The sequence below is a fragment of the Trachurus trachurus genome (genome assembly GCF_905171665.1).
Source record: "Trachurus trachurus genome assembly, chromosome: 23".
NCBI classification, from domain to species: domain Eukaryota; kingdom Metazoa; phylum Chordata; class Actinopteri; order Carangiformes; family Carangidae; genus Trachurus; species Trachurus trachurus.
The window spans coordinates 8,956,180-8,973,381 of record NC_139912.1 but is presented as its reverse complement, the minus strand read 5'-3'; the positions used below and the strand labels follow the sequence as shown (position 1 = coordinate 8,973,381).

At 41.5% G+C, this 17,202-nt stretch overlaps 2 protein-coding genes across 2 annotated transcripts; one reads left to right on the top strand and one right to left on the bottom strand.

The window, feature by feature from the left end:
* Window positions 1–1,091: 1,091 nt before the first annotated feature.
* Window positions 1,092–7,845, bottom strand: tcp11l2 (t-complex 11, testis-specific-like 2). Its single transcript, XM_083999613.1, has 10 exons — window positions 7,711–7,845; window positions 5,340–5,520; window positions 5,064–5,196; window positions 4,222–4,342; window positions 3,773–3,996; window positions 3,518–3,654; window positions 3,201–3,385; window positions 2,717–2,898; window positions 2,435–2,607; window positions 1,092–2,343 (listed from the first exon to the last, which is right to left on the bottom strand). The coding sequence occupies exons 2-10, from the start codon at window positions 5,506–5,508 to the stop codon at window positions 2,078–2,080; spliced, it is 1,590 nt and encodes a 529-aa protein (XP_083855739.1). The 5' UTR covers window positions 5,509–5,520; window positions 7,711–7,845; the 3' UTR covers window positions 1,092–2,077.
* Window positions 7,846–13,377: 5,532 nt separating this feature from the next.
* On the top strand, window positions 13,378–14,284 carry tnnt2c (troponin T2c, cardiac; the record flags this gene model as incomplete). Its single annotated transcript, XM_083999614.1, has 1 exon — window positions 13,378–14,284. Exon 1 carries the CDS (start codon window positions 13,448–13,450, stop codon window positions 14,282–14,284), a length of 837 nt encoding a protein of 278 aa, XP_083855740.1. The 5' UTR covers window positions 13,378–13,447.
* Window positions 14,285–17,202: the final 2,918 nt, after the last annotated feature.

Here is a 17,202-nt window from a genome sequence, read left to right as displayed (position 1 = left end):
CCCTTCACGACACTCGTTCATATAAATTATCCCACATTTAAACATTTTTTGGCATGTATTAAAAATAAATATCTGCTCCATAAAGGCATCAGTTATATTCATATACACATTTCCACATTTTTCCAGTTTTAAAATTAAGTAGTTCAGGCGTAATGTTTGATTTTGAAGCGGAACAGGAAGTGCACATCGATATATTTCATCATCTAATTAATATAACGATTTTTTGTACGCTACCTTTGCTTCAAATACTTATTATCTGCTAAATGTTATATCTCTGGTAATTTCTCTATCAAAAAATCTAATACCAAAATCCCTTGTCCACTCCGTGTAGTGCATGCAACCCAGAAATTTGCAGATTTCCGGATTGTACCTGAAGGCAACAGTGCTGCCTGGTGACAGCAAGCGATGAGAGCATGTTTACTTCGCAGCAAAGTGATGCACTGATAATGCGGCTATAAGTAGCCATAAACAGATTAACTGCATAATGCTGTGAACAAATGACCTTGTGCTCAGATGCAATGGAATGCAATATAATATACAAATAGTAAAAAAGAAAAGAAAATGTATATTTCTATGAGGAGAAAAGTAGCAAAATGTACATCTCAAATGCCTTTGTTAGGTTTTTAGTCATAACTTCTTTCCTTATTTCAACAGCATTATATAAATCTGATATAATGTATGTAAATGATAATATATCTGTATTAATAGCATGTATTTTGGTTAAACATAATGTTCCTAGACATACCTCACTTATACATATTTTTGTACCCACGTGACGTTGCTATTGAATAATTTCAAAGATATTACGGTAAGTGGAACCATATTTGTATTCATTTTTTAAATCCAATGCATAGATCCAGTGCAATTAATTTTTTTTAGTTTGTCTTTATATTTCTGACAAAACAGATCATTCTTGAAAACACATTTTTCTCATATACTGTACTGTAGAGATATCAGTGACATATCGTATTATATCAAACTGATGAGCCACATTACAGTGTCAATTAAAACACAGACTTGTTCTAAGTTTGTTTTTTAATTGCACTTGAGTTTTGTCCTCTCTAACAAATAAAGACATGCTGCAATTTGTTCTTTTTGATTTTATTATATTAACTGTGGTACAGAGGAAGTTAACAACAACAACGTCCCACATTTTCTGTAAACTTTAAAGTACATAACTGCTTTCCTTTTGTGCATATTTCGGTCCGCTGGCAATTCTGGACGCAACATCACTGAATTCAGCCACTCTCATTCCCCAACAGGTTTCAACAACCAATTTAACAATACTGTAACGACTACAGCACCTCAAAATGTAACAAACATAGCAACTAAACCAATATAACAGGTATTTCACTAACAGAATGTAAGTAAAAGTATAGAACAAACAACATATGACAAATACTCCAACAAAGTACTCAAGAATCAACTAAAAGGACACATTTCCAACACAAAGCTACTCATGCAGACACTCGTATTTTATTATCTGATAAATTGGTATCCAAAACCTGCCTACATCTATATATATATTTTTTTTGCTGTTGAATAACATCAGTGGATTACAAAGAGAACATATATTTACCTGGCTGACAATATACTTAAAGGGAGAAATGGGCTGTATTAGCAGTGGTCATAGATAAATGCTACTCTGCTAATATATTGGCTTGATATATATATTCCTCTTTGCTTCATAAAGCTCATCATATATATTTAACATACTAAGGTTTCACCCTTGTTTTCCTATGGATTCCCTCAAAAAATGGGAGTTTAACAATGTAAAGTTACAATTAGGTTCAAATATGAATCGTTGCAACACTGGTTTCCTGGTTTTTGAAGCTGTGAATGTTCGTAGTAGAGCATGTCGAAGAATCAGAAAGGGTGCGGGCGGGTCACGTTAAATGTTGCCCGCGTGGTGCCTTCGCTGCTGCATGCAGTGCACATCTATAGCACACTGAAGGTGACACCAACTACTGAAGTACACAAAGCAGAAGTACTGCCTAGCTACTGTAGTACCCCCTTAGGTTCAGCTATTATCTAGTGACAGAGAGACTCCTGAGACTGCAAGAGCCCACGTTTCCGTTTAATTGGAGGCGACGGAGTCCTGAGCTGCGGTCTGAGGAGGGTCTGCTGCTGCTGGCGGGGCGCTGCCGAACATCAGCTTCTTGATGATGTCCGCATAGAAAGGTCCATAGACACGCCTGTTATAGTTGACCAGGCCGATGAACTTGGCGCCCATTAGCGCAAGTTCAGGCTTGATTGCGGTCAAGCCGGCTGGTACTTGTTCAAGTTTGGCCTGGGGTTTAGGGTCACAGATGAGCGCCATGAAGTACTGCTGCACACGGTCCTCTGCACAGACATGAAAGAGGATGACAAGGTTAGAAAATCCCGACTGGATTAATTTGTTCTTTGTTTTTTAAATCAATACACCCTGTCTTACCAACTAATGTTCGAATGGGGTTGTCTTTCTGAGTGATGCTGCAGATCTGGCCTGTGAGGGTGGCCTGCAGCGCCGGGGACAGAGCGGGGTAGTTCCTCTCTGTCAAAGACTTGTTAAGCTCACAGCAGATCTGTGCACTGACGCCCTCTAGTGCGTCTTTCAGGTTAAAGCCCCTAAAAAGATGGAAAACACAGGAGTTCTGGTTTGAGCTCAATTTTGATGTGAAGCAAACAGAAGATAATCATCAGATGTGTGTTTGAAAACAAAGGAGAGTGAACTGACGGTCTGTGCATCCCATCCAACAGCACGCTAGTCATCCTCTTCAGGCGGTCCGACAAGGAGGGCAGACCCTGGATAGGCCCACCGATGGTGCTGAAGACAATGAGCAGCACCTCATTCACTGCCTGACACTGCTGAAGTTTCAGCTGGATCTCTTGCAGACGGATCTCATCTGTAATCCACGTCTAAAGATGAACCAAAAAAAAAAGAAAGATAAAATCTTGAAAAACAGCTTCACATTTTGGGAAAAACACTTTTTTTGTCTTAAGCTAAGAAAGCTGCGTGTTGTGTGATAACATTCTCTTGTTGGTGTGTAAATATCGAGCCACAGCTTAGATGTATCTTAGCACAGAAGCGGATGCTGTGTATGTTAATTTAGTCACAGGATGTTTTCAGTTTGCCCTGTGAAAGTTGATATCTCACAAGTTTTCTATGAGGAAATGAAATGTTACTCTCTCGCTCTTACACAAATTCAACACCCTCTTACCTCAGGCAGTGGACTCTTACTGTAGTCCCACGTGAGGATACGGAGGAAGGCGGTTTGTAGGATCTGGAAAGGCCCAGGCACAGGCTGCTGTCCCTTCCCCTGGGTCTTCTTATCCGTTGGGACAGTGTTTGACATCAGCTCCTCCTGGGCCGATTTAATCCAGGCAGTGGTGTGGTTCAAAGCATCTGTACCAAATATTGACATGAGGTCGTTTCTGGAAAAGCTGCTGGTTACAAATGTTTAACCATCTGGCAACCGAATTGGTAACATAAAATAATATACAGTATACACACAATACTTTCTTCTTGTTCACTTACTGGGCGTTTTTTCTATGATGCTCTGGAAGTTTGCCCTCTCATATTCAACACTCTGTCTCTGCAGCACAGGCCGCAGATTATCAATTTTGAAGTTGGCCATATCCATCTTCATCAGGTCCAGCACACGGAAGATCTCCCTAATGTGAGAGAACAACCCAGCTGCTGTGATTGGATTGTATTTATATAATGTAGCTAAATAAGAAATCTCACACCTTTCATGCTTTCTCAATTGATTAAAATGTTTTATGTGCTCACCTGAACAGTGCCACTATGTTGTCTGTGCTTTCCCGTAGCTTCTTAACGTCCTCATCCCTCACCGGTGCACACATCTTGCCCATAGTGGTGATGATGAAAGAGGCAAGGCCCTGGATGTCTACAGCGTCGTTGTCAGCCTGCTGACGAATCAGGTCCATGTCCAGCACCTCCATGATCTGGGTCCTCATGCGATTGGCACCAGGATTAAGGAATGACAGTAAGATCTGACAAAGGACGAAGATTATGGTCAATTCTACGTTATTTCATCATATAACTAATCAGTTATGTTACTCAAAAGAAGTGATGGGAACAAAGAGAAGCAGATGAGTTACAAAAATACTTAAAATTAAGAAGGCTGTTGTACGGGTCAAGCAAAATGCAATTTAAAAAAAACATCAAGAAAACGCCAGTCGGTCATTTCTATAGATCTAGTAAAGCTGTGTGCTGACCTCTCTGATCTCCTCCAATAGTTTGATGGCTTGCCCATACTCAGCCGGGTCATCGTTCAGCTCCGACTCCAGGATGTCCCAGAAGGCCTTGTGGAGATTATCTCTAACTACCTTCCATAAACTAAAACGATAAATGGGAGATGTTGCTTAGTTAGTAAAACCAAATAAACTGTGACATGTATCACATTTGAAAAATAATGTTGTGTAATTGCTGCCAGTAATCCTACTGTATGTAGCCTGAAAATTACTGTTGTGTACTCTGCTCTGTCTCATCTGCTGCTGTCCCTCTCTTCACACTTCCACTAAATAAATTATTTTCTTCTCTTCTTTATCTTTGCCTCATCATCTTGTCTTTTCTCTGTCCTCTTCGCTCTCTTGTTCAGTTCACACTGTGCTAAAGATAAACCGAGACAGAGAGATGGTCAGTGGCAAAGGCCTCTACACTGTGACTGAAAACCAATCAAAGTCAATCCAGAACATAAAGAGGTGTTTGTTTGAATATTGTTTATAATATGATGCCTCATAGTATTAGAGGGATATGAACTAAATCCGTCAGATGTGGAAAATTAAATTATCTCTGTCCCACTCAATCAGCTAATAGACAAAGCATACAGTAACTACAGTTAACAGCTTTATCTTGTCACTAAATCATAATTGTCCAACACTTTGACAAATGAAATGTGTATGTTGATGGTTCAAATATGGAGGATGAACTGGTGTAGTTTTATATCTTTGTAAAACCTGACAAATTTGGATAAAGTTTCACTACGAAGCTGCAAATTATGATCAAAAGGTGAAACGCAATTGAAACACGACATCTTCACAAGCTGCAGCTGGTGTACCTGTTCTGAGGTAGTCTGTCTGGCTCTAGACGAAAGTCGCGGTTTACAATGATCTCGTGGGCAAGGCTGAGATTGGAGACGTCTACAGCAGACTCCATGACTTCATCCAGAGTTAAGGTTTTGGGTGGGCTCGCTGTGGGGTCCAAATAACAACAATAACGTTATAAACAAACAAATTGTGAGTGTTAAAGCTGCATGATAAGCAGTGGTGCTGGAAAAAAAACATGAACAATGAATAAAAACTGATAAAACAGAGGTCAGGTGGTGCGAACTCACAGGAGGGCGAGCAGTTCTTGCTGGAGCAGTCGCTGGTGAAGCTTTCCCGGGAGCAGTCCAGGTCGCTGGTCGACGTCATGCTGTCGCAGCGCTCGGACGACGACTCCACGTCGCTGCCTTGGTCCTCACTGCTGGAAGTGGAGGTGGGTCGCTCGTCGTTTAGAGGCATCTTGGATTACAGCTGCACGAGAGAAGCAGTTAGTAATAATTCTTAGTTTTTTTCACTGTAACTTCAGCAGATTGCCAGTTCAGAAAGTCACATGTCACAAGGCGTTTTATCACTTTTTTTTAGACATTTGTAAAGAAAGTTAATCATTGCTTATTTTATTTGGAAGCTATTGCAAATAAACCTTTGGGTCTTGGTCATACATAACTGGAATCGTAAAAGCAGTAAAACATGTATTAAAAACAAGAAATCCAATGGTTTTTGCTCCCACTATTGCAGTCCAGCAAGTTATCTTTAGTTTAACCTGTGCTTTTGTTAGAAGAAGAAAGTGAGTGTGACTGTCAGTGAGGGTGGCAGTGTGAATTTTTCATTGTACCAATAGTTGCTGCTGTTGCCAAGGCAGTGAACAGAGTATAACAAAAACACCAGTCACACTCAATAAAACAGCTGGCAAGCCCGTCGCCATGGAAACAGAGGCCTTTTTTCTTTTCTTTTTTTTCCACAGTTCTGAGTTTTAACATTAACATTTTATTCGACTTTGCACTGACGGTGGTGCATGAAGTAATTTAGTGGTTAAAAAAAACAAAAAACGTTTCAGTGTGTGTTTACTGCCACAGGGGTTTGGTTGACATTACAACAACACGAACCCAAAGTCAGGACACACACAGCGTATATTTCCACAACCAGGTGTAAACAAAAGCCTGTGTTCCTTCCTTCAGGGTAAAAAAAAACAAAATAACAACAACATGAGTGTTCCCGGGCCTATCTGAGATCAATTGTGTCTCCAGGGCAACATGGGACAACATAGGGCTTCTCAACGGTAGAGGCGATCCTGTTACACCTGTTCCTTTGTTGTCTGTCACCCACACAAACAGGAATGAGAATAAGGAAAAAGGGACCAACATTAAAAAGCTAACATCATATATGGCTAAATAAAAACACAAAAAACTGTATCATTATTGCTATAACCTTTTACAATTAGGCAGGGTTCTTCTATTCTGCCTCTCTAACATTATCTAAGTGCTGACAGAGTGACCCCTTGGGTGTTCCTGTCTTCGGTCACAGTTATCTGCTGCCAAAAATGAATGCACACTCCCTCGTTGATCTTTCGGTTTAAAGATAGCTCGAGGGGTGAGCGAGGAGGACGGGTGCGAGTGGCGTGTGACATCCGTCGTGTACCTTCTGCTGTGCTGTGCCTGTGCTGCTGTGCTAGAAGCTCATTCATTACATCATCTGCAAGACTTGTCAGCTAGGTCACACAACCAACACAGCAGCAGCAGCAGCAGGCCAATTTTCAGAGATTATCTACATCGATGGAAGCAGAGCAGTCCAGAAAACTGACAGCAGATTAGGTGTACTCTGCTTCATCTGCTGCTTCATTATGTGAAATCCTCTTTAAGTAGTCTGAATGTTGGGCAGGATGAAGTGTATTATGCTGTAAGAGTCACATTACACAAACACATGAAGATGGGAGATAAAACACTCGACGTGGAAAAGGAGAATGTGCAATAAATCTGCACTGCTGCATCGCTGCAGGCTACAATAAATCAGAAACAAAGACAAAAAAGTCTTCTTGGATCCAGATTTGACTGCAGCATAATGTAAACAAAGCAGAGGGTCGAGGGGGCTGGGCTAGACACACGAAGGCTTTCCTCATTGGCTGTGGGTCCCTGTCTCTCATCCCTACATGGAAAATCTTTGGTGACATAGCTGTGCACATGGATAAAAAAATATCCACACACGCGTAAGAAGTGGGTACACGTGATCCGAGCTCCAGTCCAAAACAACAACTCCATGCACATTTTAAATAACAGTACATAGCCTACATTTCACTGCGAAGGACAGCGTCGGATGCAAACAAAAAAGTACAGTAGCAGGAAAATGCTACGGACATTTGTCGATAACTGTCAAACTCCTCGCTGTTGTTTTTGTTATTTGCTTCTTAATTACTTACCCACACGCTGTGGATAAAATAGCCGAATATAAACCATGAATTTGGCTTATTCTTCACAATAGCTTTACTTTGACATTTAGCATCGACGTGCGAGTTGTTGTTCGAAGTGCTCGACGACTGTAGCCTACTACCTAAGTTTCCGTTTCGCAACAAAGCGAAAATATTACACACAATAGTTACAAAACAGAGCCAGCCGAAAGGATCCATGAATGTAAACAGAGTTGAAAAGTCTCAACAAAACAGATATTTACCTCATTCAAGTCTCCAAAAGGGGAGACTTATGCCAAAAATAGCTCAACTCTGAAATAGAGATTCGCCGTCGTCTTGTTCTGTTCGCTTCTCCGTTTAAAGGTCCTTCGTCCTCCCCCGAGCCTGTTCCGAGGACAAACGGGCGATACCATGTCACATACAGGGGTGCTCGACCTCAAAAACGGCAAATAAAAAGGTTTACGACGGATGAACCAGCTATTTTATTCTTAATGTATGTTTTGACTTTTCACACAGGAATCTTAAGCGCATTTTCGGTTGACGGAAAGCAATGTAAGACAATATTCATAATTGTACCACACTTCGTTAAAATGGTGCGCTCCGCCCTGCTTCACGTGTGGAGTCTGTTTTGTTTACGGATGTGACCTCAGTGTGTTCACAGCACTGTTGTGTGTGTGTGTGTGTGTGTGTGTGTGTGTGTGTGTGTGTGTGTGTGTGTGTGTGTGTGTGTGTGTGTGTGTGTGTGTGTGTGTGTGTGTGTGTGTGTGTGTGTGTGTGTGTGTGTGTGTATTTAACCACAATATGGGGACAAATTAAGTCTCCACTGAATTTGTTTGGACAGCAAATGCTCCCTATAGACGAAATGAATATCACTAATAATAATAATAATCGTAAGAAGAAGAAATGAATAATTTTAAAGTATAATAAACATTTCCTCAATAAGTACATTAAAATGGATGGTTAATAAGGACATTCAATTTGATTTAATTTATTTAAATCAAATTAAAGATAGGACAAAATATGAAAGTAAGTATAAGGTTTGAAAAAAATCTGCCTCAATATTGCATTTACAGTGTGTTTACAGTCTGTTTTAGACGATGAAACTACAAATGGTAAAGCTAAAGCCTATGTTTTTCAAAGCTGACTGATTAGTAACATGTAAGAATAGGTCTATTTCATTTTTGTGTGGTGGTACTCATGGCAGTGTTAAAGTGAGCCAACATGCGCAACCAAAACAAGTCAGTCGTCATTTGTTTTAATATGTATTATGGCTGATTTTTTTAGTGTGCTTTTTCTATTGTAAGATGTAGAAATGGCCACTAGATGGTGGCAAAGTCTCCCAGATCAACAAGGGACGCACTAGCCTACGAGGTGCCTCTTTGTAGAGACAAACATGGTTCTCAGATAGAAGTTTGTTTTTACATGTAGGCTATTCATCTGTGGAACTGGAACTGGAATTAGAAATGTTTGTTTTTAGAAGCCAGTTATCTTCATATAATTGGCAACACAATATAAATAAATAGGCATTAGCTCTTTTTTGATGTAAAAAATGATTTAAAAAATACAGTGCTTCTGATTTATAAAGATAAAGGATAAGAAAACACCATTACTGTAACTTTTGGAATAAACTACTTGTAAGAGTAGTTTTAATGCAGCATACTTTTTTATTTTTACTTGAGTATATTCGTTTTGCCACATGGAACGTACATTTGCCCATAGTGTGCATGCAACCACATGTTAAGCGGCCAAGCAGGCAGGGATATTTATAAGCATTTTTTGGGGGACATACTTGTGCCATTGCCTTCACACAACACCTTTTCTCCAAAACGAGAAAATAATATAATGTTCATAGTTTGCAAAATCTACTGAATGTTAGAGTTCCTGGAAGGAACTATGTCTTGACAGAAGTAAGAGTGCATAGCAACAGTTTTAAATAAAAACTGCTGCCAGTCTCATCTAGGTCTAATCCAAAAAAGTGTCCCTATGTCAAATCATAAATGCGGAAGCCGAAACTCAGCAAGTAAAACAAAACAAAACACATCCCTTACCAAGCTTCCTGTTACGACAAACACCTGCAAAGTGTCAGACCCATAACCTACAAGGAGACTACTGTAGATGACTCACCTGACTCTGCTGCCCAAAGGCCCTGCGTCACCACACGGCTGCCACCTTGCCTCAGTCAGCTCTCTCCCTCCGAGCATTATGCCCATGGTGCATGTTCTACTAAAAGAACCAGAACTTGCTCAGTTCTTGACAGATTTTCAAGCAGTTTGGTTTGTTATGAACACCAGAAATACAGTTATGCTACTTAAAATAAAATAAAATAATTTTAATCATGTACTTTTCTAACATTATGCAAATTAGTACAATATGTATGACACAAACAATATGCAAAAAATGAATAGCTATATAAGGACCTTTTTCTTTTTCTTTTTTTTAAAGTGCAGACTGCAGCCAGAGTCTACGAAGAAGTATTAGGGCCAGCCCCCCCCCCCCCAAAAAGCCAGAAAAAAAAGGGAAAGGGGAAAAAAAGCAGGGTGCTATCATGGAGCCGTTTTTTTGGAGCCTGTTTGTGTTTGGACAGTCTATGGTTTGGAGCCTGGGTTTTTTTTTCTTTCTTGTGCCGTATTTTTTTTTTCTTTTTTTGCCTGACCTTTTCTTTGTCTTGTGTCGATTTTCTTTTTTTTTGCCTGACCTTTTCTTTTCTTGTGCCGGCAGGAATTTTGTTTCTTTTTTCTTGTGCCTGCTGGAATTTTTTTTTTCTTTCTTTCTTTTTCTTGTGCCGGATTTTTGTGAGCAAGTTGACTGACCCAATATGGCCACCTGACCCGCCCCCTTGGTGACACCTGTGGAGGACCAGGAAAGACCGTGGCCGCACCTGGAGCACCGCCTGCAGGTGGCGGGACAGACCGAGTGAGCGGTGCAAGGCCAAGGGAGGAGGTGTGCTTGCTAGCAGCTTACCTACACTCATGCCAGCAAATGTTGTTCGCTCGCTCCCTCGTCAACAAAACGATTCACATCAGACTGTGGAGTGGAGGCGCTTCTCGGCGTAGCGCGAGGAACTGCCGTGGTCACGTTCTCGTGGAAACCTGCTGAACCAGAGCACCACGTGCGCTGCTGCGGTCCTAGCTGGAGGAGCTAATGCTACATCACTGAGCCGGTAAGCTACGGGGAAGCTGTGTACATCACCACCTGCATTAGTGTAGGATGCAAAGACGGTTTAGAAGCATACGTGTCTTTGGTGTTTGTGTGACTGCCAGACACGCGTGGAAGTGCTGGTAGTGTTTTTGTAATTACGTAGAATTCCTCTAGGGGTCGACACAATTATGTCACAGCTGTTTTTGGTCCATCAAGGTGTTGTATTATGAAGTGGATGATCCGAGTTATCTACCATCTTTAGTGTAGCCTACATTTCTCCACCACATCGCCCAGTTAATTCTTTAGGGAAACCATGATTATAGTCTCCTGATTTTCTTAAAAGTGAATAAAAAAAAGTCCACTTTCTGATATAGTCTAATAAATTAGGGACTATAACCTAGATTAAAGTTTCATTTTGTAGTACTACATGGTTAAAAAACAACAGGCAAAAAGCTGAAGTTAATTAATCTGTCTGTTTATCAATCTATATTCTGTTACCATACAGTGGTGTGCTGTCTACCCATAGACTGTATAGGCTACATGTATTTTGGATTTTAATCGAGCAATTGAACTCCTAAAGAGGATAATTATAATAGGCTAATGCAAGTGAAAATTAAGTGCAGTATAAAAGTGCAAAAAACGAAACATTAGGGGATTGGAATACAAAGCAAAACAAAACCAAATACTAACAGATAAGGTGCGAAAAATACACTATACTGTAGTAGGCCTTTTAAAGCAACATAACATGGAGCAGCGAAATAATAAATAATACAAATAAATAAATAAATAAAAAGTTATAGATTAGAATAGCAGAAGATCGGCTTAATAACGGGCTTAATTTCTTGGTTTGCTCTATTCTTTTAAGAGACAAAATAACAAACTTAAAGTTGTTAAGAAAACCAGGGAATGCTTGCAGTTCCTCTATTTTGCACAATGGATATTATATTTACCCTGTATACCTGAGGAACCACTGTTTAGGCCTATACATTTATTTTAATTGATGTAATTATTTCGTTTTTGGAATGGCATGCCATAGTGGGCTAATGGTGACTGACAATAGGCTATATACTTACTGTTTCATAGAGGCCTTTCAAAACCAGCTGCAGATGAAAACTGTGGGATACACTTATGACCACAAGAGGTCAGTGTGTTCCCATCGTTTTCCACTGTGTTAAATCTACTTTCCTTAAACAACACACACTGTTCTTGTGTTCGAAAAGGACTTTGTGACTTAAACTGAGGAGAAGGGCTTGAATTTACTTTTAACATACGGGAGTCTTACCATATCACTCTTTGATAATTGTGAGTTGTGTTAAGCAGCATAGAGTGTGGCTATTTATAACCATGGTCATTTGTTTCCTGTCTTTGCTGATGGACACAGTTGTCCCTTGCCACCAGCAGCCGAGGGTGCCTTGATTATACTGGAGCCACCTGCTGTCCTCATGTTGTGCACAGGCATGTTTTAGTGGTGCTCAGTCCACTCTGGGATGAGACAGGCACCGGGCATTCTCACAGGCTTTAAGACTTGTTTTGTGGCCCTCTAAGGCCACAATTACCCCCCCACTCAGTCTGAGCCTCCCAGAAGATTTATAATAAGACTGCAATATAACCCCCTGGAGACAATGTGTTACAGCAGAATACGTACAAATGTTGTTCCTTAGGAGGTGCTTGCTTGTTCTCTGATGCTACATAGCACCTGTCGGTCCTTGTCACTTACTTCATCATCTGAACATTGCACTTGTCCTTTTCCACCAATAAGTCAAAATGTGGTAACATAAGTTCTCGATGTCAGTATTTAGATGTTGCCCCGTGGGGGCAATTACACTTTAATCCACTCAGAGCTGAAAGCGGAAAGCCTCCAATAGCAAGAATGTTTTCATCACATACCAAAGTGGAGACGAGGCCGGACCAGTAAATCTCGTCTTGCACGTCATTGTTCTTATTGACGCTCTTTCATGGCGCCTGTCTTTTTAGTGTTGCTTGTCTACACAGGCAAAACTCTTAATGACTGTTGATGGATGGGTATACAGTTCAGCATTTTACACTATCAAATTTACACTTGGTTACTTTTTTGAACTCAAACAATATACGTTTGTTGGCACTTTATTACTGTGGACGAGGGATATTCAAGGTATTAACTGAACTAGGAGAGTGTGACAGCTGTAACTTCCCACCATTAAAATGCTCTCAGGCTCTGACGTACTTAAGAGATTGCAATTTGCTTTGCTAATGCAAGTTCTTAAACATACGTGCTTTTCACCAGTGGTTTATAGCATCATGATGGATTAGCAAGTTTCTAAATTGCAGTCATATTTGGATGATACATAATCTGGCATGGAAGTCACTGACGTGGTCGTTTTCACCCTCTTTATTTATCCTTTATATTTCTGCCTCCACATTTCTATCTCTTGTCGTTGCAGGTGGGCCGTTAAAGCTTGGATGTTATTTGTTGTGGATGATAGTACGTGTGTTGCTTTGTGGGACTGGAAAGCACAAGTGTGTGCGTGCATCTGTTGTGAATCTGAAATAGTCTCTCATCTTGTCCTTACAAAGGAATGAGGAGCACTGCAGGGTCAGTAGACAGCAAGGGGGGTCTTATGGGGATAAGTGGGGGTGTGTATGTGACTGACAAGACTTGGTGAAGGAGAAAATAGACTATTCCATCTGTCTCAAAATCCGCCCTGCCGCTGACCCACACTCTGGAGACTCTGGTCGGCCTACGGTCACATGGTAAAGGCAAACCTATAAAAACCCCCAGAGCTCCACGCCCAAGGCCCCAGTCATCTCTGTTGTGCGAGACACCAGCTGGTCTTGGTGTTCATCCCCGCTTTCTCTTCCCCGGGCAGCCTCCGCAGTAACATCATGTCAGACAACGAGGAAATTGTGGAGGAATATGAGGAGGAGGAAGAAGAGGAAGAGGTAAATGAGGAAGAAGAAGTTGTCGAGGAAGAAGAGGAGCACAAGGACACTGAGGCAGAGAAGAAAGAGGAGCATCCTGAGGAGCCCGAGGAAGAGTCCAAGCGACGACACAAGACAACTTATGTTCCAAACATCGCTCCCCCAAAGCTCCCCGACGGCGAGAAGGTGGATTTCGATGACCTCCACCGCAAGAGGGTAGAGAAGGATTTCAACGACCTCCAGTCGCTGATCGAGCTGCATTTCACCAACCGTCAGAAGGAGGAGGAGGAGCTGGTGGCGCTGCGGAGCCGCATCGAGCGCCGCCGCTCCGACAGATCCGAGCAGCAACGCGTCCGCACGGAGCAGGATCGCGAGCGCCAAGCGCGGCTGAACGAGGAGAGGGCGAGGCGCGAGGAGGAGGCGGCCAAGCTGCGCGCCGACGAGGAAGCCAAGAAGAAGAAGATCTTCACCAACAAGTCCTACGGCGGTTACCTCCAGAAGGTGGACCAGAAGAAGGGCAAGAAGCTGACGGCGCGCGAGGAGAAGAAGAAGGCCTTGATGGAGCGCAAGAAGCCGCTCAACATCGACCACCTCAACCAGGAGAAGCTGGCGGAGAAGGCCCAGGACCTGTGGCAGTGGCTGCACCAGCTGCACGCCGAGAAGTTCGATCTGGCGGAGAGGCTCAAGAGGCAGAAGTACGACATCTACGTGCTCCGAAACCGAGTCAGCGACCACCAGAGGGGCTCCAAGGCGTCCAAGACCTCGCGCAGCGCCAAGGGCAAGTCTGGCTCCTGGAAGTGAGGGGGGCAGTTTCTGGACTATTTGGCTCCTGTTTAAATCTTGTATCTTGAGGGGAACCAACACTCTGAATAACATCTGTGACATTTCTATTGAGAGAAAACGATTAATCTTATTTACCGATTCAGTTTACCAAATTTGAATGTTTAGTTTATCGCCCCACCAGGGTATGTTCTAATCTGTGTTTAATTTCACTTTTGCATACCTGCAGTGTTTTCATGATTAGTTTTATGTGCCCATAATTTTTTCCTTGCTCAAAGTCTTCAAATAAGGTGCCAAAATTGCAATTGTTTCCAATAAATTTCAAGTATCACGCTGCTTATTCTGCAATTACTGCTTCACTGATAAGAAACCTGTTGTAACATGATGTGACTGACAAAGGCAGCTCTGTAACGAGGCAAAACTGTTTTCTTAATACCAGGACTTATCTGAACTGATGATGAGGTTTAGAGCAGCGTGGGTGGGGTAACTGGGGTTTGTGTTAAATGCCTGAAAGGCCTAACAGGTGTCGCACAGCTGAGCCTTTATGAAGCTAATTTAGTCTCTGAAGCTCAGGACGAGCAGCGTTGAGCCCCCCAACCTAAGAATGGAAGAAGCTTCACAGATGGGTGTTTGATATCCTGAAGGTATACCGCAATGAAATTATTAAGGCTTTTTAGTGTTTGATATCCTGCAACTTTTTATTGGACTAATTTTTCAAATTATTGAAAGTGCAGCAACTTATCAGATAGTATCAATGACCATTAGAACTAAACTCACCATTAGTTGGAGAAATATACTGAAATACTAATGGCCAAAGTGGCATATTGAACTCAATCTGGTTGTTTTACAACACAGAGAAAAATAGTACTAAGAAAAATAGGGTTAGGGTTTGGAAAAAATCCTTTTTCAGTCACTCTCTGATTTCAGATAAGAGCCGATGTGTAGCACAATTGATAGCCACATGAAAGACTAATGAACCGAGTTCAAAAGGAAAGCAGTTATTTTCATTCATAATTAATAATCAAATAAAATATTGGCAGCGTTTCCCACAACTGACACTAACTTCTCACAGTTCTCTCGTTATGTGATGTTAATAAAGCTTGGATTCATTTTAAATCCTGCTTAACATGGCCCCTATTTTTGTGCTCAAAACAAAATAAAACATCAAATTCTTGACTTTTCTTGTGTTGAAAAACAACATTAAGGGGCATCGTGTAGCAAAGTGGGTAGGAACCCCATGTACAGCGGCAAACGTCCTCACTGCAGCAGCTCTGGTTCGATTCCACTGGTGGCCCCTTTGCTGCATGTCATTCCCCCTCTCTCTGTCCCCCCAATTCCTGTCTCTCTACTGTCCTATACATTAAAGGCCTGAAAAGCCTAAAAATATACTTAAAAAGTAAAAAAAACTTTTTGAGATTTTACTTACCAGATGAAATTCAAACATAAGTGATACAAATATATATGTGTACGTTCTGGTAGTCACTCTTTACTCTGAAGGGAAGTAAACCATGAAATAGAAGATTTGTCTGGAAAAAAGTCATTTAAATCCAAATTGTCCACTGTTATCTGAAAATATGGCCCCCTGGTGCGTAGTAAAACTAAATGTCCTCTAGGTGGCACTAGAACACCAGTTTGTAGCAATGAAATTAAGACAAACACACATCTGGAAAAGGTGCAGCAGCAGCACACAGCTTAATCTGAATATGTTTGTGTGTAGCGTGTGATATTTTGTGAGTGTGAAACTATGCAATTAATTCAGTTTCTATAAAGCCAGTCATTTAGTTTTAAACTAAAGTGGGGACACCTTTTTCCTCCACAAGGTTAAACTCTATTTGAACTAAATAAAAGCCAGAAATTAGTAGGTACAGGCTCCTTGTCTTTGAGTGTGCATACCAATTACCCCTTTAAGTACTCTGAGACAGACTTGTTCGGTGCACAGCAGAAAAAAAAAAAACGCCCCTTTTTCTACACCAACAGCAAACTGCAGCAGAGAAACCTGCGTCTCTCTCTCCCCTGTGGTTTCTCGATTGTCAGTCAAGTTTCCAGTGTTGATGCCTTCACCGCTGCTTCGCTCCCATGGCCGTGACAAGCCATTAAAACCTTCCAGACACGACAGTATGTCAACAGGTTACCATAGAGACAGGGAGAGGCTGTCTATGCAATCAGGTCTCCGACACACACACACACACACACCCCTACAGCCTCAACACGCCCACTTGCACAAACACGGCGCTATACCTCAGCTCAAAGGTGTGTGTATGTGTATGTGGGGTCGTCTGTATTGATGGTGTTGTGAAAAATGCCTGACTTGGCAGCAGCGTGGAGACATACCAGTGCATCAATTGAACTACCCGTGTTGCGCCGGTGGGAACAAGGTGTTCCCAGAACTCTGCAGCTGAAGTTGAAACAGATAACAAGTTGTTCTTTCGGTTTTATATACATCTCGCTCCTGCTGCGTTGTGATGGATCCCATTTAGGTTTGAAAAGAAGCTCGCCACATCAGTCCGATTTCACATGGAGTTGAAACGTGGCTGCTCATATCAAAAAGGTTGTGTGTGTATGTGTGTGTGTACCAGGAATAGCAACTACAGGGTCTTCAGGGGGGTGTTGGCTGCTCATTAATACCCAGCAGAGACTAGAGAGTAATGTAAACTCTGTGAGTGACAGTTCCTGTGCCACACTTTGAACTCTGACCAGGAACTTATTATCTGGTTCGGTCGTCCACAGAAGATGTGTATTTTAATTAGAGTGATGCAGATCTGTAGCTGTAGTCACTGCTTTGCATTGCATATAGGGATGCTTTTTTTTGACTTGTTGGTTTTCTTTTCTTTCTTGTCTTCCTTTAACTTTAACAAAATCTAAATTGATTTGAGAAAAATAAGGTGCCAAAGTTGCTTCTTGTTAGTCCAAATTTCTGTCAGATGGTAGGTATTTATGAA